Source organism: Corapipo altera, unplaced genomic scaffold, assembly GCF_003945725.1.
Source record: "Corapipo altera isolate COAL_440 unplaced genomic scaffold, ASM394572v1 336, whole genome shotgun sequence".
NCBI classification, from domain to species: Eukaryota; Metazoa; Chordata; class Aves; order Passeriformes; family Pipridae; genus Corapipo; species Corapipo altera.
In genome coordinates this window covers 7,613-27,963 of record NW_020885132.1, presented here as the reverse complement: position 1 = coordinate 27,963, position 20,351 = coordinate 7,613, and the positions used below count along the sequence as shown (strand labels likewise).

General features: G+C 45.5%; 1 protein-coding gene across 1 annotated transcript; it reads left to right on the top strand.

Annotated features, from left to right (window-relative positions):
- The first annotated feature begins 34 nt into the window (after positions 1-34).
- On the top strand, positions 35-18,704 carry LCMT2 (leucine carboxyl methyltransferase 2). The gene is made up of 15 exons (XM_027670057.1): positions 35-45; positions 144-207; positions 520-644; positions 1,912-1,993; positions 2,325-2,505; positions 3,700-3,856; positions 4,267-4,456; positions 4,846-4,953; positions 7,008-7,098; positions 9,228-9,485; positions 12,098-12,328; positions 13,933-14,030; positions 15,613-15,800; positions 16,002-16,137; positions 18,114-18,704. Exons 1-15 carry the CDS (start codon positions 35-37, stop codon positions 18,279-18,281), a joined length of 2,088 nt encoding a protein of 695 aa, XP_027525858.1. The 3' UTR covers positions 18,282-18,704.
- Positions 18,705-20,351: the final 1,647 nt, after the last annotated feature.

Sequence of the window (20,351 nt, the reverse complement as noted above, 5' to 3'; positions counted from 1 at the left end):
GACCCCGGTGTGAGTGAGTAACCCCCGTGTGAGTATGACCCCGGTGTGAGTGTGAGTGACCCCAGTGTGAGTGTGAGTGACCCCAGTGTGAGTATGACCCCGGTGTGAGTATGAGTGACCCCGGTGTGAGTGAGTAACCCCAGTGTGAATGTGAGTGACCCCAGTGTGAATGTGAGTGACCCCAGTGTGAGTGTGAGTGACCCCGGTGTGAATGTGAGTGACCCCGGTGTGAGTGTGAGTGACCCCAGTGTGAGTATGACCCCGGTGTGAGTGTGAGTGACCCCGGTGTGAGTGTGAGGGAGTGAGGGACCCCAGTGTCAGTGACCCTCGTGAGAGTGACCTCGGGTGTGTGACCCCGGGTATGAGTGACCCTCGGGGGCCCGGGGGCTGGGTCAGAGCGGGGTTTGGGGTGGCGGGCACTGTCGTGCCCTCCGCTCCGCTCGGAGCCCCCTGGGCGCTGCCCGGCCCCCCGTCCCGATGTTGGTCGGAAGCGGCAGCACCGTGCCATTGTCCCAGCAGGTCCAGGGCACCGGCGGCAGCAGTGCCGTCAGCAAGTGCTCGGCGGCAGCACGGGGCTACATCCAGGACCGGTTCCTGCGGCTCTTGGCGGGGCGGCAGCGCCGGCGGGCACCGCTTATCCACCGGTGAGGAGGGGACGCTGTGCGGGGCTTTTGGCTTCTCTGTCCCCAGTGAAATGTGCCACCAGACTGGTTCCTAACTCCAGTATTTAATGCTGCTGAAAGCTACTTAAGATTTGAAAACATTCTACTAATGTAAGCACATCAGTAATTTTCCCATTAACTCTCCTGACCGTTACAATTTCAGTGAGGTATTTGGTGGTTCTGGGAAGCAGGATTATCTTTTGAGTAAGCAGTGTCTGTCCAGGAGCTCTTCTCCAGAGCTTTGCAAGACACAAGCACATTTTAATGTGTGTGTACAAAGGGTTCTAGGCTGATGTGGTCGTGGAGTTTACATAATTCAAGGCAAATAGTTTAAAGCAATTCAAATGACTGTGAATTGCCAAAGGAGTTTCGTTCAGAGCAAAAAAACAAAGAGTGGTGTTCAAGCAGAAGCTTACAGGCCTATAAAGACAGGTGTGGCTCATCAAGTCAGGAAGCTGAGCCTGTGTTAATTTGTCACACAACATTGGCAGGCCAAGCTGAATTCATAGAAAGGGTTGTGTGTTGCAGTTATCAAGACTGTCATCATGAATATTGGGACATCTTAGACTATCTGGTGAAATATTTGTCCCTGCCAGGCATGGAGATGAAAGCATCCTTGTTAAAGGGATAATAGGAGCTCGGATATAGCCGGGTGGATATACAATGAAACCAACTAAAAGAGATTGCCAAGGAGCAAGAGGCATCAGTCCCTGCCACACTAGGAAATGGTAAATGCTTCCCAGGAGTTCGACTAACTTAGTTCCATTTATTCAAAAACCAGAGAACAAAAGTCCTCTCCTGAGTTTCCTTCTCTTCCTTTTTCTGTTCCCCTCTCATTGCATTTGTACACACTCATTCATTTTGTTGTTATAGCATGTGATTTGGGGCAGGAGCTCAGGTATTGGCCATCTGCATTGCAGGGGAGCATCCTCACTTTCTGGATTCTTACATTTTCACTCAGTGAATATTTACTTATGCAAAACAAAGTAGGTCCAGCTGGGATAGCTGCACGTTTTCTGTGGGTTTTCCATAATCTTGATGGTTAATACTCTCACTGAGTGCAGGAGATCTGTATTTATTAGGAAGCTCTAGAGATGACAAAGTCATCTCCCAGTGCAGGTCTGTAAATGAGGGGTTATTGGGTAGAAGCTGAGAGTAAAAATAATCTTTATTCTTCTGAAATGGAAGATGCCAGTGTTGGAGAAATCAGGTTCCTGGACAGCGATTCCAACTGAGTTTCTTTTGGCAGGGGTTATTACGTCCGCGCCCGTGCTGTAGATCACTGTGTCCAGGACTTCCTGCTGAAGACACAAAGCCACCCTAGGACACAGGTGCGTTTTCTCTGGGGGTACTGGCAAGTTCCACTAAATGTGTGAAAAGTCTTTCTGGCATCTGGGCACTCCAGTAACTCGTTGGTGCATCTGTTGGGATCCTTTCCCAGGAGGGCACAAGAGAACCTTGACTGGCACTACTGTGGATCTCCATGTGTCACTTTGGCAGAAATATCTGGAAGAGGGCAATATCCACACAAAATTCTTCTGCCTCTTGCAGGATTTTGCCTGATTTTGTCACTCTGCAGATAATATTGAATATTTTTCGCACCTAGATGCTCAGGATGCTGCTAGAGTTGAGCATAACTTTTTCTGACACTTTTCTCTGCAGGTGCTGTCTTTGGGTGCTGGCTTTGACTCCTTATACTTCCGTTTGAAGGACATGGGTCTTCTGCATCACACTGTGGTATATGAGGTGGATTTTCCAAATGTGGTGTGCCAAAAAGCTACTCTGATCAAAAGAATGGAAGAGTTGTCAGCACTGGTGGGAGACACTGCAGAGGAAGGATTAGGTATAGTATTTATGGAAGGTTTTTTAGGTACTAAATGTTTAGAAGAGACAAACATACCTTCAGCTTTCAAAAAGTGAGAGATGATAGTGGGGGAACTATGAAGCTGGAAATGAAACGCATGTTCATTTTATGAAAAACATTGAAACAAATGATTTTTAAGCGTTAGGAGATAACAAGAAGTTGCCAGGGTGGATTTGTCAGGAGCTGATTGTATCAAACCAAGGTCCATTTCTTTCTGTTACAATTTCTGAAGTCCTGTGTCCAGGTTTGAGCTCATTGGTACAAAGACAGTGGCAAACTTCAGCATGTCCAGTGGGAGGTGATGAGGGTGATGAAATGATGGAGCAGGTGATGTTGGAGGGGAGCTGAGACGACTGGATTTGTTTAGCCTTAAGGAGAGGAGGTCGCAAGGGAGGCGAATCCTACTGCAGTCTTCAACTACCTGTTGGGAGAGGGTAGAAAAGTTGGAGCCAGACTTTTCTTGGAGGCACAAAGCAAACAGTCAAGGGGCAATGGTTGAAAGTTGCTTTGTTAATGACTGGGTTTTGGTTGAAAAGGTCAACAAACCATAGCTTATCATATTCTGGTGGAGTACAGAGATATGATAATACTTGCAGATCATAAACTGGAACTTGTGAGGATGATGATCTGTGAGTCAGGGCCTGGTGTTTGCAGAGCTGGCATGTGTGAGTTCAGGACTCAGTGCCATTGTACAGAAGTGAAATCTGTTTAGCAAACCAAGCCTAAGAAACTTGAGAAGGGTTTTCTGGTTGTGAGGCGAACCATTTGAATTCTGTCAAAACGATGGTGCTTTCTTAGCCTAAACTGAAAGGTGTATAAATGAGAGTCCTTAAGGTTTGATTCTGAATTACAGTGGTTCTAGAAAAAAGTTCCTAAAGTAAATATGATGAAGTTTTGTTGTTATAGTAAATGTAATAATTCTATGAGAAATCTGTAGGTGAAATTTGCATTAGGAATAACAGAGTTTTAGATCTGCATTTAATGGATCATTTGGCACTATCCCTTCATGGTTCATGTAGTAATGGGGATTTTCCTGTACATGTCCCAGGGAAATAGAGTTGATAGACACACTCTTATGAGTGATTGCCTGTGGGTTTTATTTTCCTGTTTATCCCTTTTGCTTTCATTATTGCAGCAGCACTGTAGTGAAATTGCATCATTTTTGTCTCCCAGGAGCCATTACCTTTTCTGGAGAGGATTATAAATTACTGGGAGTGGATTTGTCAGAGCTGTCTGAGCTGGGGAGAGCCCTGGAGGAAGCAGGACTGGACAATGAAATCCCCACCCTCTTCATTGCAGAGGTGGTGCTCACCTACATGGAGAACAGCAGGTCAGTTGGGTTCTCCTCCCGTATCCATCACCTTGGGCTGGGAGACCTGCTCTCTTAAAACTAAAGCCTTGGGAATTCTGTGGAGTCCCAAATAACTCCTTATATCATCACTGTGATGGTGTAATTGATGTCCCTGTGATATCCTAAAAGGGAGGGAAGAAAAAAGAAAAATCTCAAATGAGTGATTTTGTTCTCTCAGAGAATTTTTTTGTTCTTCTCATCCCCTCACTGTCTGTGCAGATGGGGAGGAGATGCTCCCAAGTCCCCAGTACAGCACTCTCATTTGTGTATTGCCATTTGTCAGGATGCCTCAATAGCAGCTTCGTGGTGTTGAAGGAAGATGTGCTGCATCTGTGTGGTGATGGGGGAGCCCTCAGTTATTTAATGTCTTACGCACAGCCTCCCCACAGGTCAGATGCCTTGATTCAGTGGGCAGCAGAGCATTTCCCTCGGGCCTGCTTCCTGCTGTACGAGCAAGTGCACCCAGAGGACCCCTTTGGACGTGTCATGCAGCAGCATTTCAGCCAGCTGAACTCTGCACTTCGCTCTCTGGCACAGTACCCTGACTGTGAGGCACAGCAGAGGCGCTTTTTGGGGAGGGTAAGCACCTGCTTCTCTAGGGCATGCACGAAGCATGACTGACCTGAGTGCTTGGTCAGTGACAGGTTGAAGAAACAGGGCTGAGGCTGAGGCGCTGCCTTCTCTAGTAGCATGACTAGTCATTTGAAAATGCTTCCAACCAGCTTGCAGCCTACTTTCTGATACAGGATTAAGGCATGATGAGTTCCTCTGAGACTTTTGGTAATAAATTAAGTTCTTAAGAGCTTTAGAGATAAGAAATCTATTTTCACCAGATTTTGGGCTGCTGTTACTTCAACTAGACAGTCTTAACAGCTCATACAAGTGTTTAATTTGGTGTCTTTATTTTCTTATGGGAAGTGAGTTTCTGTCCTTCCAGAGGTGATTACTTTGAAGGATTTCTCTTTTAGGGCTGGACTGAGTGCAGTGTCATGGATATGAATGAATTTTTCACGTGTTGTATTCCAGAAGACGAACAGCAAAGAGTGCAGGCTCTGGAGCCTTTTGATGAGTATGAGGTAACTCTCCTTTATTCTAAAGATGAGCAACCTGTTTTTGATGCCATAAGGTGTCTGCAGTTTCTCATGGTCACAGTTCTGTACAGGGCTGCTGGGGCACTGGTGTTCATGGAGGCAGAAAGGACCCTGGTCTAGCTTGGTTAACACAGAGGCTGCAGGGAGCTCCAGATGAAGCTGGGGCAAGGAGCACGGGAAGAAGGCTCTCCTTGATGTTAGAAAAGCTTTATGTTCATTCCTCAGTGAGTGATCTCTCAAGGAGTCAGTCTTGCCATAGCAAACCAGCTGGTAGTATGAAAGATGTTTTAGATGCTAAAAGTTTGCATGGATTCAAGGGGCAATTACTTTGATGAAAGAGAAATACATTAAGGATTATACATTAAGGATTACTGACTACATAAAAACACACCTGATGTGAGGTTCCTGACTGCAAGTGGTTGGTAGCATTCTTGGGGAAAGTAGATGCACTTGTCCTGCTCTTTTCCATTTCTGTAGACTACTTAATATTTTGTCATTGTCGGATACAGGCTACTAGTTGCAGATATTTTTTGGTCTGACTTTGTACAACCATTCCTGTATTAATGATTGAAATTCAACTATGACTTTTTTCTTTGCCATTTTTATGTTAACTGCTGGCAAAGTTTCTATTTGAAATCTAGAAGTGAAGGTAAGTGCAAGATAGTGAGTAACTTTGAGCTAAATATTCTGTGAAATGCTTACTAGAAGTTTCCCTTTTGATTTTGTGGTTCCCTGCTTATAATTCTAGAAATCTAATTGCTGCAGTATGAAAATAATTTAACATGCTTGCGTTTATTTTGCCAACATGCAGGATCTGCTCTGCTACATGAATGCAACAGTAATGACTGAAAGAGCTGGCAGATTTGCAAAGTGGTTTAGAAATGTGTACAAGAATTGTTGTAGATCAAGGCCATTGCTCATACAGTGGGAAGGTAAAGACTTGGTATTGTTGTTGGAAACATGCATGAGAATAAATGATGTGATAACAGAGAGCTCTACAATTAGCCTTTGAGAGAAAGATTAAGTAAGATCCAGGTCTTACTGTAAACAAACTTGGTCAAATTAGGTAAGAAATGTAAAATACAGACTTAGTGCTGAGGGAGACATTTTTGGAATAATTTGCCTAGGGACTAATAGTGGGTCCTTCCATTTTTGGTATTTACATTAATTTCTGGATACTACTTTTCAAAAGATGCTTTTTACTTCTAGTAGAGGCTGGGGCAACGATGCTGATAATGGGGTTTATTTTGCCTTTTAAATTCATGTTTATGCTTTGTAGTTGTATAGTTGGCTGAATATATCCCACCCCATGGGAATGGACATAGTCAATTCCCTAATGTCCATAAAGGCCAGGGTGGACTCTAACATTGCTACTGACTTCCTGTATATTCCTGTTGCTTGTGCTTCTGCCTCAGAATGATTCCAAGGCCAGACTGAAAATTATGTTTCTGTATTATCATTCAGCACAGACCATGTTGCATGTCTGAGCATTTGTGATTTCTCTGGAATCACTTATATTCCATGAACCTTAAGAAACCTTAATCCCTCTGATATAGAGCCCTCACTCTTTCTGTGATCAGAATTGGGAAGCATAAAGGGAAGCTGATTCCAAAAAGAAAACCTTCCTCATGCAACTTATAGTTAAGCTATGGAACCTGTTCCTACAGCATGTAGGAACAACACCCTACAGCATGTTGGACATGTTAAAAGTTTATGTGAGTTCAAAGAGCAAGTGGGCGCATTCATGGATGAGAAATCTATCAAGGATTGTTCAATAAAGAGACACAGTTTCTTGCTTAGAAGATCACTGAGCTGTAAATTTTTGAAGATTGAAGCGAGGAATGTATTTGCACACCTTCTCTTTCTCAGATTCAGCCTTAGACCTCTGATTTTGACCCCTGTTGGAAACAGTGGAAGACTGGGTTGGTATTTGATTTGATCACCCTGGCTGTTCTGAGATCCTTACTGCTTCTTGCTCTAAGATTTTGAGGGGGATTGTTTTGTGGTTTTGTTTTTTCTTTCTTTTGGACTTGCTACAGGAATGGCATCTGAAATGTTCTCATTACTTTGTGTTGACTGCATCAAAGGGGATGGAACCTTCCTGGACTCCGTTGTTACCCAGTGTGACAGGTACGGTCCAACTAATTTTTGCAGTATTTTTTAATCTCATGCAGGTTATTCTCTGAGAGGTTTTAGGAGACAGTGAAACCTGGAAGGGGCAGATGGGATGCTGCTGTCTGGTAGCTTTCTCCACCCTTTTAAAAATACTGTTCAGGGCCACAGCCTGACACTGCTGGTTCTGATCAGTTCCATTCTTTAAGTTTATTGGGCTTTTCAGTCTGAACAGCACCTCCTTCTGTTTATACATAGCCCCTCCCCCCAGTACATGCCAGCCCACCCTGCTCTTCCTGCTGTTTTTGGGATCTCCCCTTTGAAGTTATTCCTGCTTGCCTCCATACATGGCTCTCTGAACCATTCTCTCCTTCTGACTCCCAAAAGGTTGTTCTGTTTTCCTTACTACCCTGTCCAGCAGAGCACTCAGGAGCCTGTCATGAAGCTGTGCTTTGCTTTGTTATCCCATGTGGGTGGAATTGTACCTGTAGTATTTCTGTTTGTGAAATGCTTTTAAATCTGTATGTCACTTTTTTTAGATGGGAGAAAAGTGGTACAGCTGGGGAAAAGCCAAGACCAAGACTCTGTTTCCATGATAAGGATTTGGCAGCAGTAGCAGTCCAAAAAAATCCTGCTTTTAGCTGCTTTCTTCCTTTTTCAGGGTGGAAAGCAGAAGGTTATTTTTAACCTGTTTCATATCACTAGTCTTTACAGATGGGTACCACAAGTAGTTCTGTCTGCAACAGAAAGTTGAAGTCTGTGTTTTAGGGAGCAAGAAAAGCAGCTGAAAAAGGATAGGGCAGGATGGCATTTCTGAGGCCAGCAAGGCCACTGAATCCAAAGTATTGTGTCTTGATTAGATCTGAAAACATGAAATGTGAAATTGAAGCTAAATGAATGTGCGTGTGTTTACATATACTGTGTGATTGTCACTGGTCCTTGTGAGGCTTTAAATCCTTAAAGGCTCCTAAATGTGTAGTATCTATCCTTAAGTTAAAGAAAAAGTCCCTTTGCTTAATGGGCTTTATTGCAGTCAAGACACTTGATTCATTAGAGACAGAAGTAGAGTCTTTCTGCTGCTGTCCCTGTTGTATTCAAATCTGATAGCAAAAGCCTTCAAAATCTGATAAATGTTCACGATTAGATATTTTTTACTGTGAATGCAAAAGGTATGTCTCTAACACCAGTAAATGCCCTCAGTTATCCTCTTGGGTAGAATTGAGTCCCTGTTCAAGAGTGCAAGTACTAAATCTTTGAAACAGATCATGGTAAGTATATTTTCTGATATGAAAAAACTCCTCAGTCTTAAAAAGATCCATCTTCAGAAAGACATTTAAGCCCAAGGAGATTAAATTTCTTACTTCATCAAATGATAAAGTAGGGTCTTGTAGTAAACAATGTTCAATACAGGCAATTTTTCTGAATATGGCATACAAAAAATGGACTGAGAGCCACTTCTTCACCTCATCATCTCTAATAACAGAAGATTAAAGCTCTTGATTAAATCACAGAAGATGCAAATTCCAAACTGATTAAAAGAAAACAACGTGTACAATGTGTTGGTGAGCCAGAGTCCTGTGCTGAGAGTTTGTTTTGTGTTAAGGGGTATAGTATTTAGAGAGAAGGTATTTAGATAACTGGAAATATTCTCTTATAGTAGGACCATTGGAATTAATGTAGATCATTAGTCATGCTTCAGAAGTTTATTTCAATGCTTTGTGAAGGTAGGATCACAATCTAGCACGAAACTTTGAAATCAGCTTCCTGGCTTTCGTCCTTTTTCTGCTGTTCTTTGCCATTCATGTAGCCAAATATTGTCTTAACCAGACAGGTACTCCTTTTGAAGGCACTGCAGTGGTTCATATCTTACTGCAGCAGCTTAGGACACTGCAGGGTCTTGACCAGTCTTACCTCCACCCCATGAAAGCTGTCTCAGAACTGTAAGGAGCTGAGTGAGCAGTAAGTAGAAGTTAAAGTTGGCTCAGTGATAGTTTTAACCATTACAGCCTGATTTCTAGGCCATGTCAGATTGTCTGTGTGCTCTGTCAACTTGCTTCTCAATTTTTGCTTCTTGAAAAGATGGCGTACATTATCTCTCACTTGGTTTGTGTTTGTGTATAAGTTCTTTTGTTCTCTTTGGCTTACAGTTCCTCATCGTGCTGCTCCTGTTGGAATGGCTGGGAGTGTCCCTGCAGCAGTGTGTGCAAGGCTCTCAGGAATTCCTGGCCTGAGACGTTACGGTCACCGCTCTGTTCTTATAAAACCTGATGTGATTCTCACCACTGGAGGCTTTGGGGAGGAGGATGGACAACACTGTCGCCTGAGAAATTTCCATGTGCTGAGCAAGCATGCAGGCTTCTGGAAAGCTGGCTGTGTGACAAAGAAACATCCTGATAAAAGATGGGGTGAGTTCCCACGCTGATGGCAAGTGTAAGGGAGATACCTTTGTGCTAGAAGTGAAAGAATGTCTAGAAAAAGTGGTGTCCGAGCACAGTGATGCTGGCAGTCACAGAGACCTGAAGGTTCTGAATTCTAAATGCTCTTTGATCACCACAACTCCATGCAGTGCTCCAGACTGGGGGCAGAGTGACTGGAAAGCTGGAAAAGGACCTGGAAGTGTTGATTGACGGGGGCTGAACATGAGCCCAGGTGGACAAGAAGGCCGGTGGCACATGGCTGGTAGCAACCATAGTGTGGACACAGGCCCAGGGCAGGAATTGTCTCCCTGTACTGGGCACTGCTGAGGCCCCTCAAGTGCTGTGTCCAGTTCTGGAACCTCATGGAAGAGAGACACTGAGGGGCTGGAGCGTGTCCAGGGAAGGGAACGGAGCTGGAGTCATAGAATCATAGAATGGTTTGGGATGGAAAGGACCTTAAAGATCATCTAGCTCCCACCATCTGCCATGGGCAGGGACACCTTCCACTATCCCACGTTGCTCCAAGCCCTGTCCAGCCTGGCCTTGGACACTTCCAGGGATCCAGGGGCAGCCACAGCTTCTCTGGGCAACTTGTACCAGGGCCTTCCACCCTCAGCAGGAAGAATTCCTTCCCAATATCCCATCTAACCCTGCCCTCTGTCAGTGTGAAGCCATTCTCTCTTGTCCTGTCCCTCCAGGCCCTCATCCAGAGTCCCTCTCCAGCTCTCTTGGAGCCCCTCTGGACACTAGGAGGGGCTCTGAGGTCTCCCTGGAGCCTTCTCTTCTTGAGGCCGAACAGCCCATACTCTCCCAGCATGGCTCCAGAGCAGAGGAGCTCCAGCCCCATAATCAACTTAGTGGCCTCTGGACTTGTTCCAACAGCTCCATGTCTTTATTGTGCTGGGGGCACCAGACCTGGACTGCAGGTAGGGTCTCACAAGAGCAGAATAGAGGGGGAGAATCACCTTCCTCAACCTGCTGCCCACGCTTCTTTTGATGCAGCCTGGGGCATGGTTGGTTTTTCTGGGCTACAAATGCACACTGCCAAGTCATACTGAGCTTTTTGTTCACAAACACCCCCAAATCCTTCTCCCCAGGGCTGCACTCAATATATTCTCTGCCCAACCTGTATTTGTACTGGGATTGCCCTGACTCAAGGGCAGGACCTTGCACTTGGCCTTGTTGAACTCCATGACATTGGCACAGTCCTGCCTCTCCAGCCTGTTTAGGTCCCTCAGGATGCCCCATCCCTTCCCTTCAACCTGTGTCTGCACCACACAGCTCCATGTCATCGGCAAGCGTGCTGGGAGTGCCCTTAATTTCATTGTTCCTGTCACCAGCAAAGATGTCAAACAGTACTGGTGCCAGTACTGACCCCTGAGGGACACCACTCACCGCTGGTCTGCACTTGAACACTGAGATGCTGACTGTGACTCTCTGAGTGAGACCATCCAGCTAATTCCAAAACTACCAAGTAGTCCATCTGTCAAATCCATGTCTCTCCAGTTTAGAGACCGGACGTTGCGCTCAAGCAGTATCAAATGCTTTGTACAAGTCCAGGTAGATGGTGTCTGTTGCCCTTCCCTCATCCACCACTCCTGTAATCCCAACGTAGCAACAGCTGAGGGAGCGGGGGGGACTCAACCTGGAGAAAAGGAGGCTCAGGAGGGACCTTCTCACTCTCTGCAACTTTCTGACAGGAGGGGGGAGAGCTGGGGGGCGATCAGGCTCTGCTCCCAGGGAACAAGGGACAGGACTCAGCACTGTACTCAGCACTGGTGAGGCCTCACCTGGAGTACTGTGTCCAGTTCTGGGCCCCTCAGTTCAGGAAGGATATTGAGGGGCTGGAGCAGGTGCAGAGAAGGGCAACGAGGCTGGTGAAGGGACTGGAGCACAAGTCCTATGAGGAGAGGCTGAGGGAGCTGGGGTTGTTTAGCCTTGAGAAGAGAAGGCTCAGGGGAGACCTCATCACTCTCTACAGCTACCTGAGAGGAGGTTGTAGGCAGGTGGGGGGTTGGTCTCTTCTCCCAGGCAATCAGCAGCAGGACAAGAGGGCATGGCCTTAAGCTGTGCCAGGGGAGGTTTAGGCTGGATATTAGAAAGAAATTCTTTACAGAGAGGGTAATCAGCCATTGGAATGGGCTGCCCAGGGAAGTGGTGGATTCTCCGTCCCTGGAGGTTTTTAAGATGAGGCTGGACGTGGCACTTAGTGCCATGGTCTAGCAACTGTGGTGGTAGTGGATCAAGGGTTGGACTTGATGATCTCAGAGGTCCTTTCCAACCCGTCTGATTCTATGGTTCTATGACAAGAGGAAACAGCCTCAAGCTGTGCCAGGGGAAGCTCAGGCTGCATATGGAGAAAAATGTCTCCAAGGAAAGGGTTGTCCATACCTGGCACAGGTTGCCCAGGGCAGTGGTGGAGTCCACATCCCTGGAAGGATTTAAAAACTGCGTGGATGCGGCACTTGGGGTCATAGTTTAGTTGTGACCTTGACATTGCTGGGGGAGTGGTTGGACTATGATCTTTTCCAACCTAAGTGATTCTGTAAATTTCTTGGAATAAACATCCGTGTGAACCGTGGCGTTTTGTGTCTCTGCAGGTGAGCGGTTGTACCATACTGTGTCCCGTCTCTCGGACACTCTGGCCCTGGTGGTAGGAGGACGACTGTCCCCATCAAATGCAGGCTTGAGAATGTTGTGGCTAAAGTTCCCCGAAACCTATAATGCTTCAGACCCAGATGACATTGCAGTGGAGCTTGTAAATCTGCAGCCTGCTGCTGAACCAGCAACTTTGCGTTGGAGACACAGCACAACCGAAGTGACATTCAAAGGTAAAAAGCCTGGAAAGAGTGGAAATGGCCATAGATATGCAGGACCTTGTACTCAGTCTTGTTGAACTTCATATTGACCTACTTCTCAAGCCTGCCAGTAGGAAAGAAATTAAGAGGCTCTGAGATCTTGGCACTTGAAATACGGTAATTTTATGTTTTGTATGCTACATAACCCCCAATGGTAAGTGGAATTGAAACCTAGGGATGTAATCTGTTCTGGAAGACTGATTCTTTGAGATCATTTATGGCTGAAGTTATTCATTCTTGATCACACCAGAAGGAAGTTTTGCTATCTCCAAAGGATATTTTTTTGGAGCAGAATTCCTAGCTCTTTATCCAGAAGTGCCTCAGAAGTGTTACTTTTCTACTAGGAATTGACAAATACTCAGTAGTTGTGAATGGCTCTAGAATCAGGTTCTGCAGTAGCAAGCTGAAGGTTGGCCTAGTAAAAGATCCTGAGTATACGGGGCAAAAACTTAAGCATTCAGGAGGTGAAAGCTGTCCTTTCCTAAGCTGTCCCATTCCTGCCAGTGGACAGGGAGCTCTCCAAGGGGAGCAGAAGGGAACTGTTAAGCAATTGGTAGTCTAGTCTGGAGCATACTTTCCATTTGTGGAGCAATGTTTAGTTAAAAGTGTAATGTAGTTTAGAGCTCAGCCTTCCAGTCAGAATTTTGTATCAAAGAAGGAAATGTGAAATGGGTAAGTAAAATTTTATAAATATTACATTGTTTTTTGTCTTTGTCGGACTGTATTGTTTCATCTTATTTTTGCCTTGATGTTGCTTTGTAGCTGAAGGAAGTGACTAACCCTGGTGTTATCGGCACAGTCCATTCTCAAGGAGTGAAAGGACAGGGCTTAGTGCAGTGAATGCACGTCCTTGACATCTATCCAAAGACGTTTGCACCCTTTTTAACCTCCTTTTTGAGGCTTCTCCATATTAACAAATACACATTTGTGTTATGAGAATTTATCAGTTTTCCTGAAATGAATAGATGTCCTTGAGCTGCTGTGATTTAGATACTTAGTGTTTTCTAGTTTTATTAGTTCTACAAGAGTCATTTTTCCATTGCCTAGAGTTCCATTCCCTAAGTCTATTAGGTATATTGGAAAGCATGTTTTCCCCTCTTCATTTTGAGACTAGAGTGTGTGATTTCCATTCCTTAAACATTCCAGACCGTAACCATTCAGCAACTACATAATGTAAGTGGATGATGTGATCTTCTGAATGACCACAAACATGAAGAGTGCAGGTTCTTAGAGTGTTTAGGATGGTTGTGTGCAGGGCTAAGGGTGGGACTTGATGATCCTTATGGGTTCCTTCCAACTCAGCATATTCTGTGAATCTGTGATTCCATGTGTCTTATAAAAGATCCAGGTACAAGAGTAGTTCCAGTATCTATGAAACAATTTCTTGTATTTATTGATGAAATCTGGAGTTGTTTATCCGGTTGCAGGATGTCTTCTAGAAATAGTATATAGAGCTTCTGCCTGACTGCATTAATTTCTGTCTTCAGCCAGCTTCCCTTCTATGTAGACAGAAATTTTTGCTTTGGTGACGTACCAAATTCTAACTGCCCTTTTCACCTGGTTGTCTGTTTCTGTAGGTGAACAGTACCTGTTTGTGTATGGGGGCCGCTCTGCTCTGGAGCCTGTGCTTGGGGATTGGTATTTCCTGCACACTCGAGAACTCTCCAACACTGTGGTAAGAATGTACTCCATGGTGATTCAAGTTAGAGCTGACTTCTAAACATCCCGCTTTTTACTGGAATACAATCTTCACAGGCAGTCCTTGATGACCCTGATAGTACAATGTGAGGGGTTTTATGTTTAAGTGGATTTCTTCATATGCCAGTTTGTGCCCATGGCCTTTTGTCCTGTTGCTGGATGCTACTGAGAACATTCTGTCTCTGTCTTCTTTGACCTCTCCCATCGTGGACTTACCTAGCTGTATGCCGGACATTTTTGCAGAAGAATACTGTTAGAGACAGTATAAAAGGCTTTGCTAAAATCAAAACCACTCCCACATCTGCTGTCTTCCCTCAGTCAGCTAGATTGCTGAATGTGTCATAAAAGGAAATTGAGTTAGAGGACTTCCCCTCTCATGAACCTACTGGTGACTGGCCACCAGCCTGATATAACCCCATTTACTCTGAGTGTTTGAGCCCAACCTTATACACAGCACAGTCATAGGGTGAGAGATGCATAACTGTAGGAGCTCACGAGCTAAACATGAGTAAGCAATATCATGGTGTTGTAGGAGGCCTAAACTCTGTCTTCAAATATGTAACCAGGACTGTTATCTGTAAGCCACATGAATTGCTCCTTTTATTTTCTTCAATGTTCCCAGCAGAATTCTTGTAAAATACCCAAAGCTGATTGCTGAAAAAGAGATGGACAGGGTGCAGTACAGCTGTATAGAGGTACACAATAGGAGTAATCACATACCTCACAAGGGAAGGTTTTGAAGGACTTGTAGCTGTTGAGTCTGGAGAAGATTCAAGATAGAAATAAATCTTCAAATATGTAAAATATCACTGCAGAGAAGACAAAAAAATTGCTCTCCATTTTTACTTTGAGTAGTGCAGGGAATCAACTGGACACTAAGATAAGCTGTTGATTGTGGAGTTAAGCTAGCCAAGTGCTGCAACAGACTGCCTAAAGAGGCGAGAAATTCTTGTCACTGCAGACTTTCAGAAGCTATTATATAAACATCTATGCAGATGATAATAGATATAGCTTCATTTATTTTAGGGGAAAGGGATGGACAAGGTGGCCTCCGAATTTTTCTCCACCGCTTGCTTGCTATGATATTTCTTTAAACACCTGATCTTACATTTTTTCCTTTAGTACTTGCACTGAAGGGAGTTTTTTCTGTGTTTTAGTCCTGCAGTTCAGCCTGCTATCCTGCCCTGTGGTTTGAGCCACTGATCACCTGCTTTGCTGGTCACAGCCATAGTCCATGTGGACTATGGAAATGGAAACAAACTCAGGGTTCTCAGGTGTATCTCTTGAGCAGAAAGCAGCATGTAAGAATGCAAATAAAGTTACCTATAATAAATGTGCAGAAATAAACCCTCTAAAGACTGATTATATTAAATATACTGAGGCCCAGAGAAATATTTGAGATAGTGTAATTGGAAGCACTTGTATTTAGCAGTCTCTAGAGGAACGTGTGAATAAGGTTGGGTGTCAGAAAACCACAGAGGAAAAACTCATTTAAAAGCCTGGGCATTAAGAAGACACTTAGCTTGGCAAACTGCAGCCTTGGACTTGTGTTTTTCTAGATTGCTGTTGAGGGTCCAGTCCCAGAAAGCCGCCACTCTCACAGTGCCTGCAGCTGGGAAGGAGGAGCGCTCATTGCAGGAGGTCTGGGAGCAGCTGAGCAGCCCTTGGGTTCAGTTTTCCTTCTGAGGAAGCTTGAACACGGCTTTCAGTGGCAGGCAGTAGAGACATACCCTCCTCTCATCCCAAGGTGAGCAGAATGTGTTCATAACATCATAGAATAGTTTTATTTGGAAGGCACCTTTTAAAGGCCATCTAATCCAACCTCCGTGCAATGAGCCGGGACATCTTCAACTAGGCCAGGGTGCTTAGAGCATTCATCAGTGAATCTTCAGCCTGTCTCTACCAACCTCCCTTACTAATGGGGTTCAATCTCATTTTGAACTCACAGGTATTCACATACTGCACATGTGCATGAAGGAAAGCTTCTGCTCGTTGGCGGAGTGTGGTTTCACGCATCCTCCGTGCCAGGCATCACTGTCATTGACTTAATGACTGGCCTCTGCTTGGACTATGTGATCAATGTGGTAAGTACCGAAATTTTTCTTTCAATGTTGTATGAAGGAAGGTGATAACTTTAGAGCTGTTCCTTGAAACTGAGTAGAGAAAGCAAAGTCGGCAAAGCTGGGAGTGGAATAAACATTCCCTGTTCAAGGTAGAATCTGATTTTGAAGCGCTTTTACCAGTACAGAGAACAGAACAGTATTAAGAGAGAGAGAGACACTGTGTGGCAGAAGACTGGAGGACATGGATCTGCTCTGTTCCAGACAGGGGCAGTAGAACTGAAATGGGCACGAATCTAGTCCCTTTGGGATACCTGTGGAGGAAGGGAACAGACCAAACCAGAGCCTCAGTGAGTCTTTATGGGGGTCTGTGGTATAATTTCATTGAGAACTTCTTGGTGGAAACTGCAGTGTTATAGCTGCTCCCTGGAATACAAGAAAAAACAGCATGGAAATACTGGACACTCCACTGAAACATAAGAAAAGTAAAGGAAGGGTCATTGAACACTGAACAGAGAGGGTGTGGTGTCTCCATTACTGGAGATATTCAAAACCTGACTGGGCAGGGTACTGAGCAACTTGCTGTAGTGGAGCCTGCTTTGAAAAGGGGTGGTTGGACTGGATGATGCTCACAGGTCCCTTCCAACTTTAACTGTTCTGTGACTTTCTTCTACGAATCACTGAAGAACAGTCATACAGGTGGTGTCACATAGCAGGATTTTGGCACACTCTGGGCAAAACTTGGTCTGCATGTGTGAGTAGCCCTCATCTCAGATAATGCTGTCTGGAGTAAAAGAAAGACATGGATCTTTTGGAGTGAGTCCAGGGCCACAGAGATGATCAGAGAGCTGGAGCATGTTTCCTGCGAGGATATGCTGAGAGAGTTGGGGCGGTTCAGCCTGGAGGAAGAGGGCTCTGGGGAGACCTTAGAGGCCCTTCCAGTGCCTAAAGGGGACTTATGAAAAAGATGGGGACAGACTTTTTAGCTGGGCCTGTAGTGATAGGACAAGAGGTGATAGTTTTCATCTAAAGGACAGTAGCTTTAAACTAGGTATAAGGAAGAAGTTTTTTACAAAGAGCGTGGTGAAGCCCTGGCACAGGTTGCCCAGAGAAGCTGTGGCTGCCACATCCCTGGAAGTGTCCAAGGCCATGTTGGACAGGGCTTGGAGCAACCTGGGATAGTGGAAGGTGTCCATGTCCATGGCAGGGGGGTGGAAAGAGATGGCCTTTAAAGGTCCTTTCCATCCCAAATCATTCTGTAATTCTATAAGAAAACTTCTGTTGCTTGACAAGTTATTTCTTTTACATAAAGAAACAACTGTCTTTAGATAGCTGTACATATGGAACCTGTCTTAGGTGAAACTGGAATTTGTGACAGGTCACAGTGGACAGTATGTGTATATCTGACTGACCTTACGGCATGTTCTTGGAGGCATAAAGCATGAAGCATGCTTAAATGCAGCTTAGTTTTTAGTTACTGTCTGTAGCAGAAGTTGTAAGGGGCCTCATATCCTTTAGATAAAATGGGCTGCCCTTGGACAGCAGTGAGGGTGGGTAGGGTGGTAATAAAGTTGTATCTAAAAGAATATAACTTTTTTGTTTACGTTGAATAAGTGGATGCAGGTGGATTGGTAGCTGCCTTTGCTTATGAGCTGTTTGCTTTGGCTTTGGTGAAACTTTAGGCTTTTGAACCTACCAGTTACATAGTAAGCTTTGGAACTCCTTGCCACAGGCCAGGAATGCTAAAGGTTTCCATTGAATCAAAAAGTGACTGCTGTCACCCTTTTCGGAAAGCATTAGGGTTCAAGGATTACCAAGACATTCTCTCCCATCAAAAGCACTGAACTGCAAACTGGGGGGTGGGTGGGTGTACTGGAAGATTATACTTCATGGGTTCCTTGTTCCTGTATTCTCAATCTATCTCTTTTTGCCCACATTCATGGGTGATACGGTGAACTGTGTGAAGTCTTGTATGTTGAAAATCTTCTTTCCTTTTTCAGGAACATCTGGAGTGGCCATTAATGCTACATAATCATAGCAGTGTCTTTCTGCCAAATGAGAAGGAGTTATTGGTTATTGGTGGTGGTGGGAACTGCTTCTCCTTTGGGACACACCTGAACCCAGAGCCTGTCTCACTGAGCCTCTGCAGCATCCTGACCAGTCACTGACTGGGACCAAGCAGGGCTGAACTGTGCTGCTGCACTGTAGGGAGACATCTGTTCACTCAGAGGTCCAAGATTTCCACGAGGGCTTTGTATCCAGAATGCATTTGTGAAGGTGGGATCAGGAGGGACAGTTTACAGAAGGGGGCTCACAGCTCACTGGCCTTTGCTTTTGTACAGCTCTTCCTATTACTATAAATAAAGTGCCTGAGAAGCAGCTGCAGCAGAGGGTCTTAGAGGTGAAGTGAGGGTCAGACTTTGTTCAAAATCTGAACGAAGTCTAACCTGAATTCGTAGAACCATAGAATGGTTTGGGTTGCAAGGCACATCATCCAGTTCCACACCCCTTACATGGGCAGGGACACTTTCCACTATCCCATGTTGCTCCAAGCCCTGTCCACCCTGGCCTTGGACACTTCCATGGATGGGGCGGCAACAGTTTCTCTGGGCAACCTGCACCAGGGCCTCACCACCCTCACAGGGAAGAATTCCTTCCCAATATCCCATCTAACCCTGCCCTCTGTCAGTGTGAAGCCATTCCCTCTTGTCCTTTCCTTCCAGGTCCTTGGAAATAGTCTCTCGCCATCTTTCTTGTAGGCTCCCTTCAGGTACTGGAAGGCTGCAGTTAGGTCACCCCAAACCCTTCTCCGGGCTGAACAATCCCAGTTCTCTCAGCCTTTCCTCATAGCTGAGGTGCTTCAGCCACATCTGGACTTGGTCCAACAAGGTGATGTCCTTCCTGTGCTGATTCCCCAAGGCTGGAGGCAGCTCTGCAGGTGGGGTCTCACTCGAGGGGACAGAGAGGCAGAATCCCCCCCTGCCCTGCTGCCCACACTGTGGGATTAGCCAAGCACACAAGAGTTTCTGGACTGGGCCAAGTCCAGCCTCTCCCCCACCAGCATCCCCAGATCCTTCTCCCAGGGCTGCTCTCAATGTGTTTATCCCCCAACCTGGATTAATATTTGGGGTTGCCCTGACCCAGGTGCAGCACCAGCACTTGGCCTTATTGGACTTAATGAGATTCCCATGGGCCCACTTCTTGAGCTTGTTCAGGTCCATCTGGATGGCATCCAGTCCTTCAGGATGTGGAGCTGCTGGAGCAAGTCCAGAGGAGGCCATGGAGATGCTCCAAGTGCTGGAGCCCCTCTGTTCTGGAGCCAGGCTGAGAGAGCTGGGAATGTTCACCTGGAGAAGAGAAGGCTCTGGGGAGACCTCAGAGCCCCTTCCAGGGCCTAAAGGGGCTCCAGGAGAGCTGGAGAGGGACTGGGGACAAGGGATGGAGGGACAGGACAAGGGGGGAATGGCTTCCCACTGACAGAGGGCAGGGTTAGATGGGATATGGGGAAGGAATTCTTCCCTGTGAGGGTGGGGAGGCCCTGGCACAGGTTGCCCAGAGAAACTGTGGCTGCCCCTGGATCCCTGGAAGTGTCCAAAGCCAGGTTGGACGGGGCTTGGAGCAACCTGGGCTAGTGGTATGTTCCCTGCCTATAGTAGTGAAGTGGTATTTGATGATCTTCAAGGTCCCTTGCAATCCAATCCTGTGATTCCATGATGATTCTCTGACTGACTGCACATCATTTGTTGGGTGCAGAGAAATTGTTCACATTTGCTTTGGTTTTCTTCTCACCTTGTTTGTTTTCTCTTTTCCAATATTTTCAGAATTTTTTTCTGGTTACTAAATTGTCTCACCTTATGAGTTTCTTTCTCCCTTTTTTTTTTTCCTTACTGAATTGGCAAGTGGGATTAAAGCACAAAACCCTTCTTCAGCTCCATTGCCCTTCTCCAGACATATTCCAGCACCTTATTGTCGTGTGGGGCCCAAAACTGACCCCAAGATTTGAGGTCCGACCTCACCAGTGCCCGGCCCAGGGGGATGATCACTGTCCTCGTGTCATGGAGGCTCCTGAAATTGAAACAAACCACCTATTCAAAAGAGATTTATTTGATAAACCAGTTAAAACCCCAGCAGTTACAGATCCAACAACAGCTGGAAACAGATTCGTGATGTCAAATGGAATTGTTACGACCCGACTGAACTTAGGAATCCCAACGGTTTGAGCAGGACAACCTGGAATG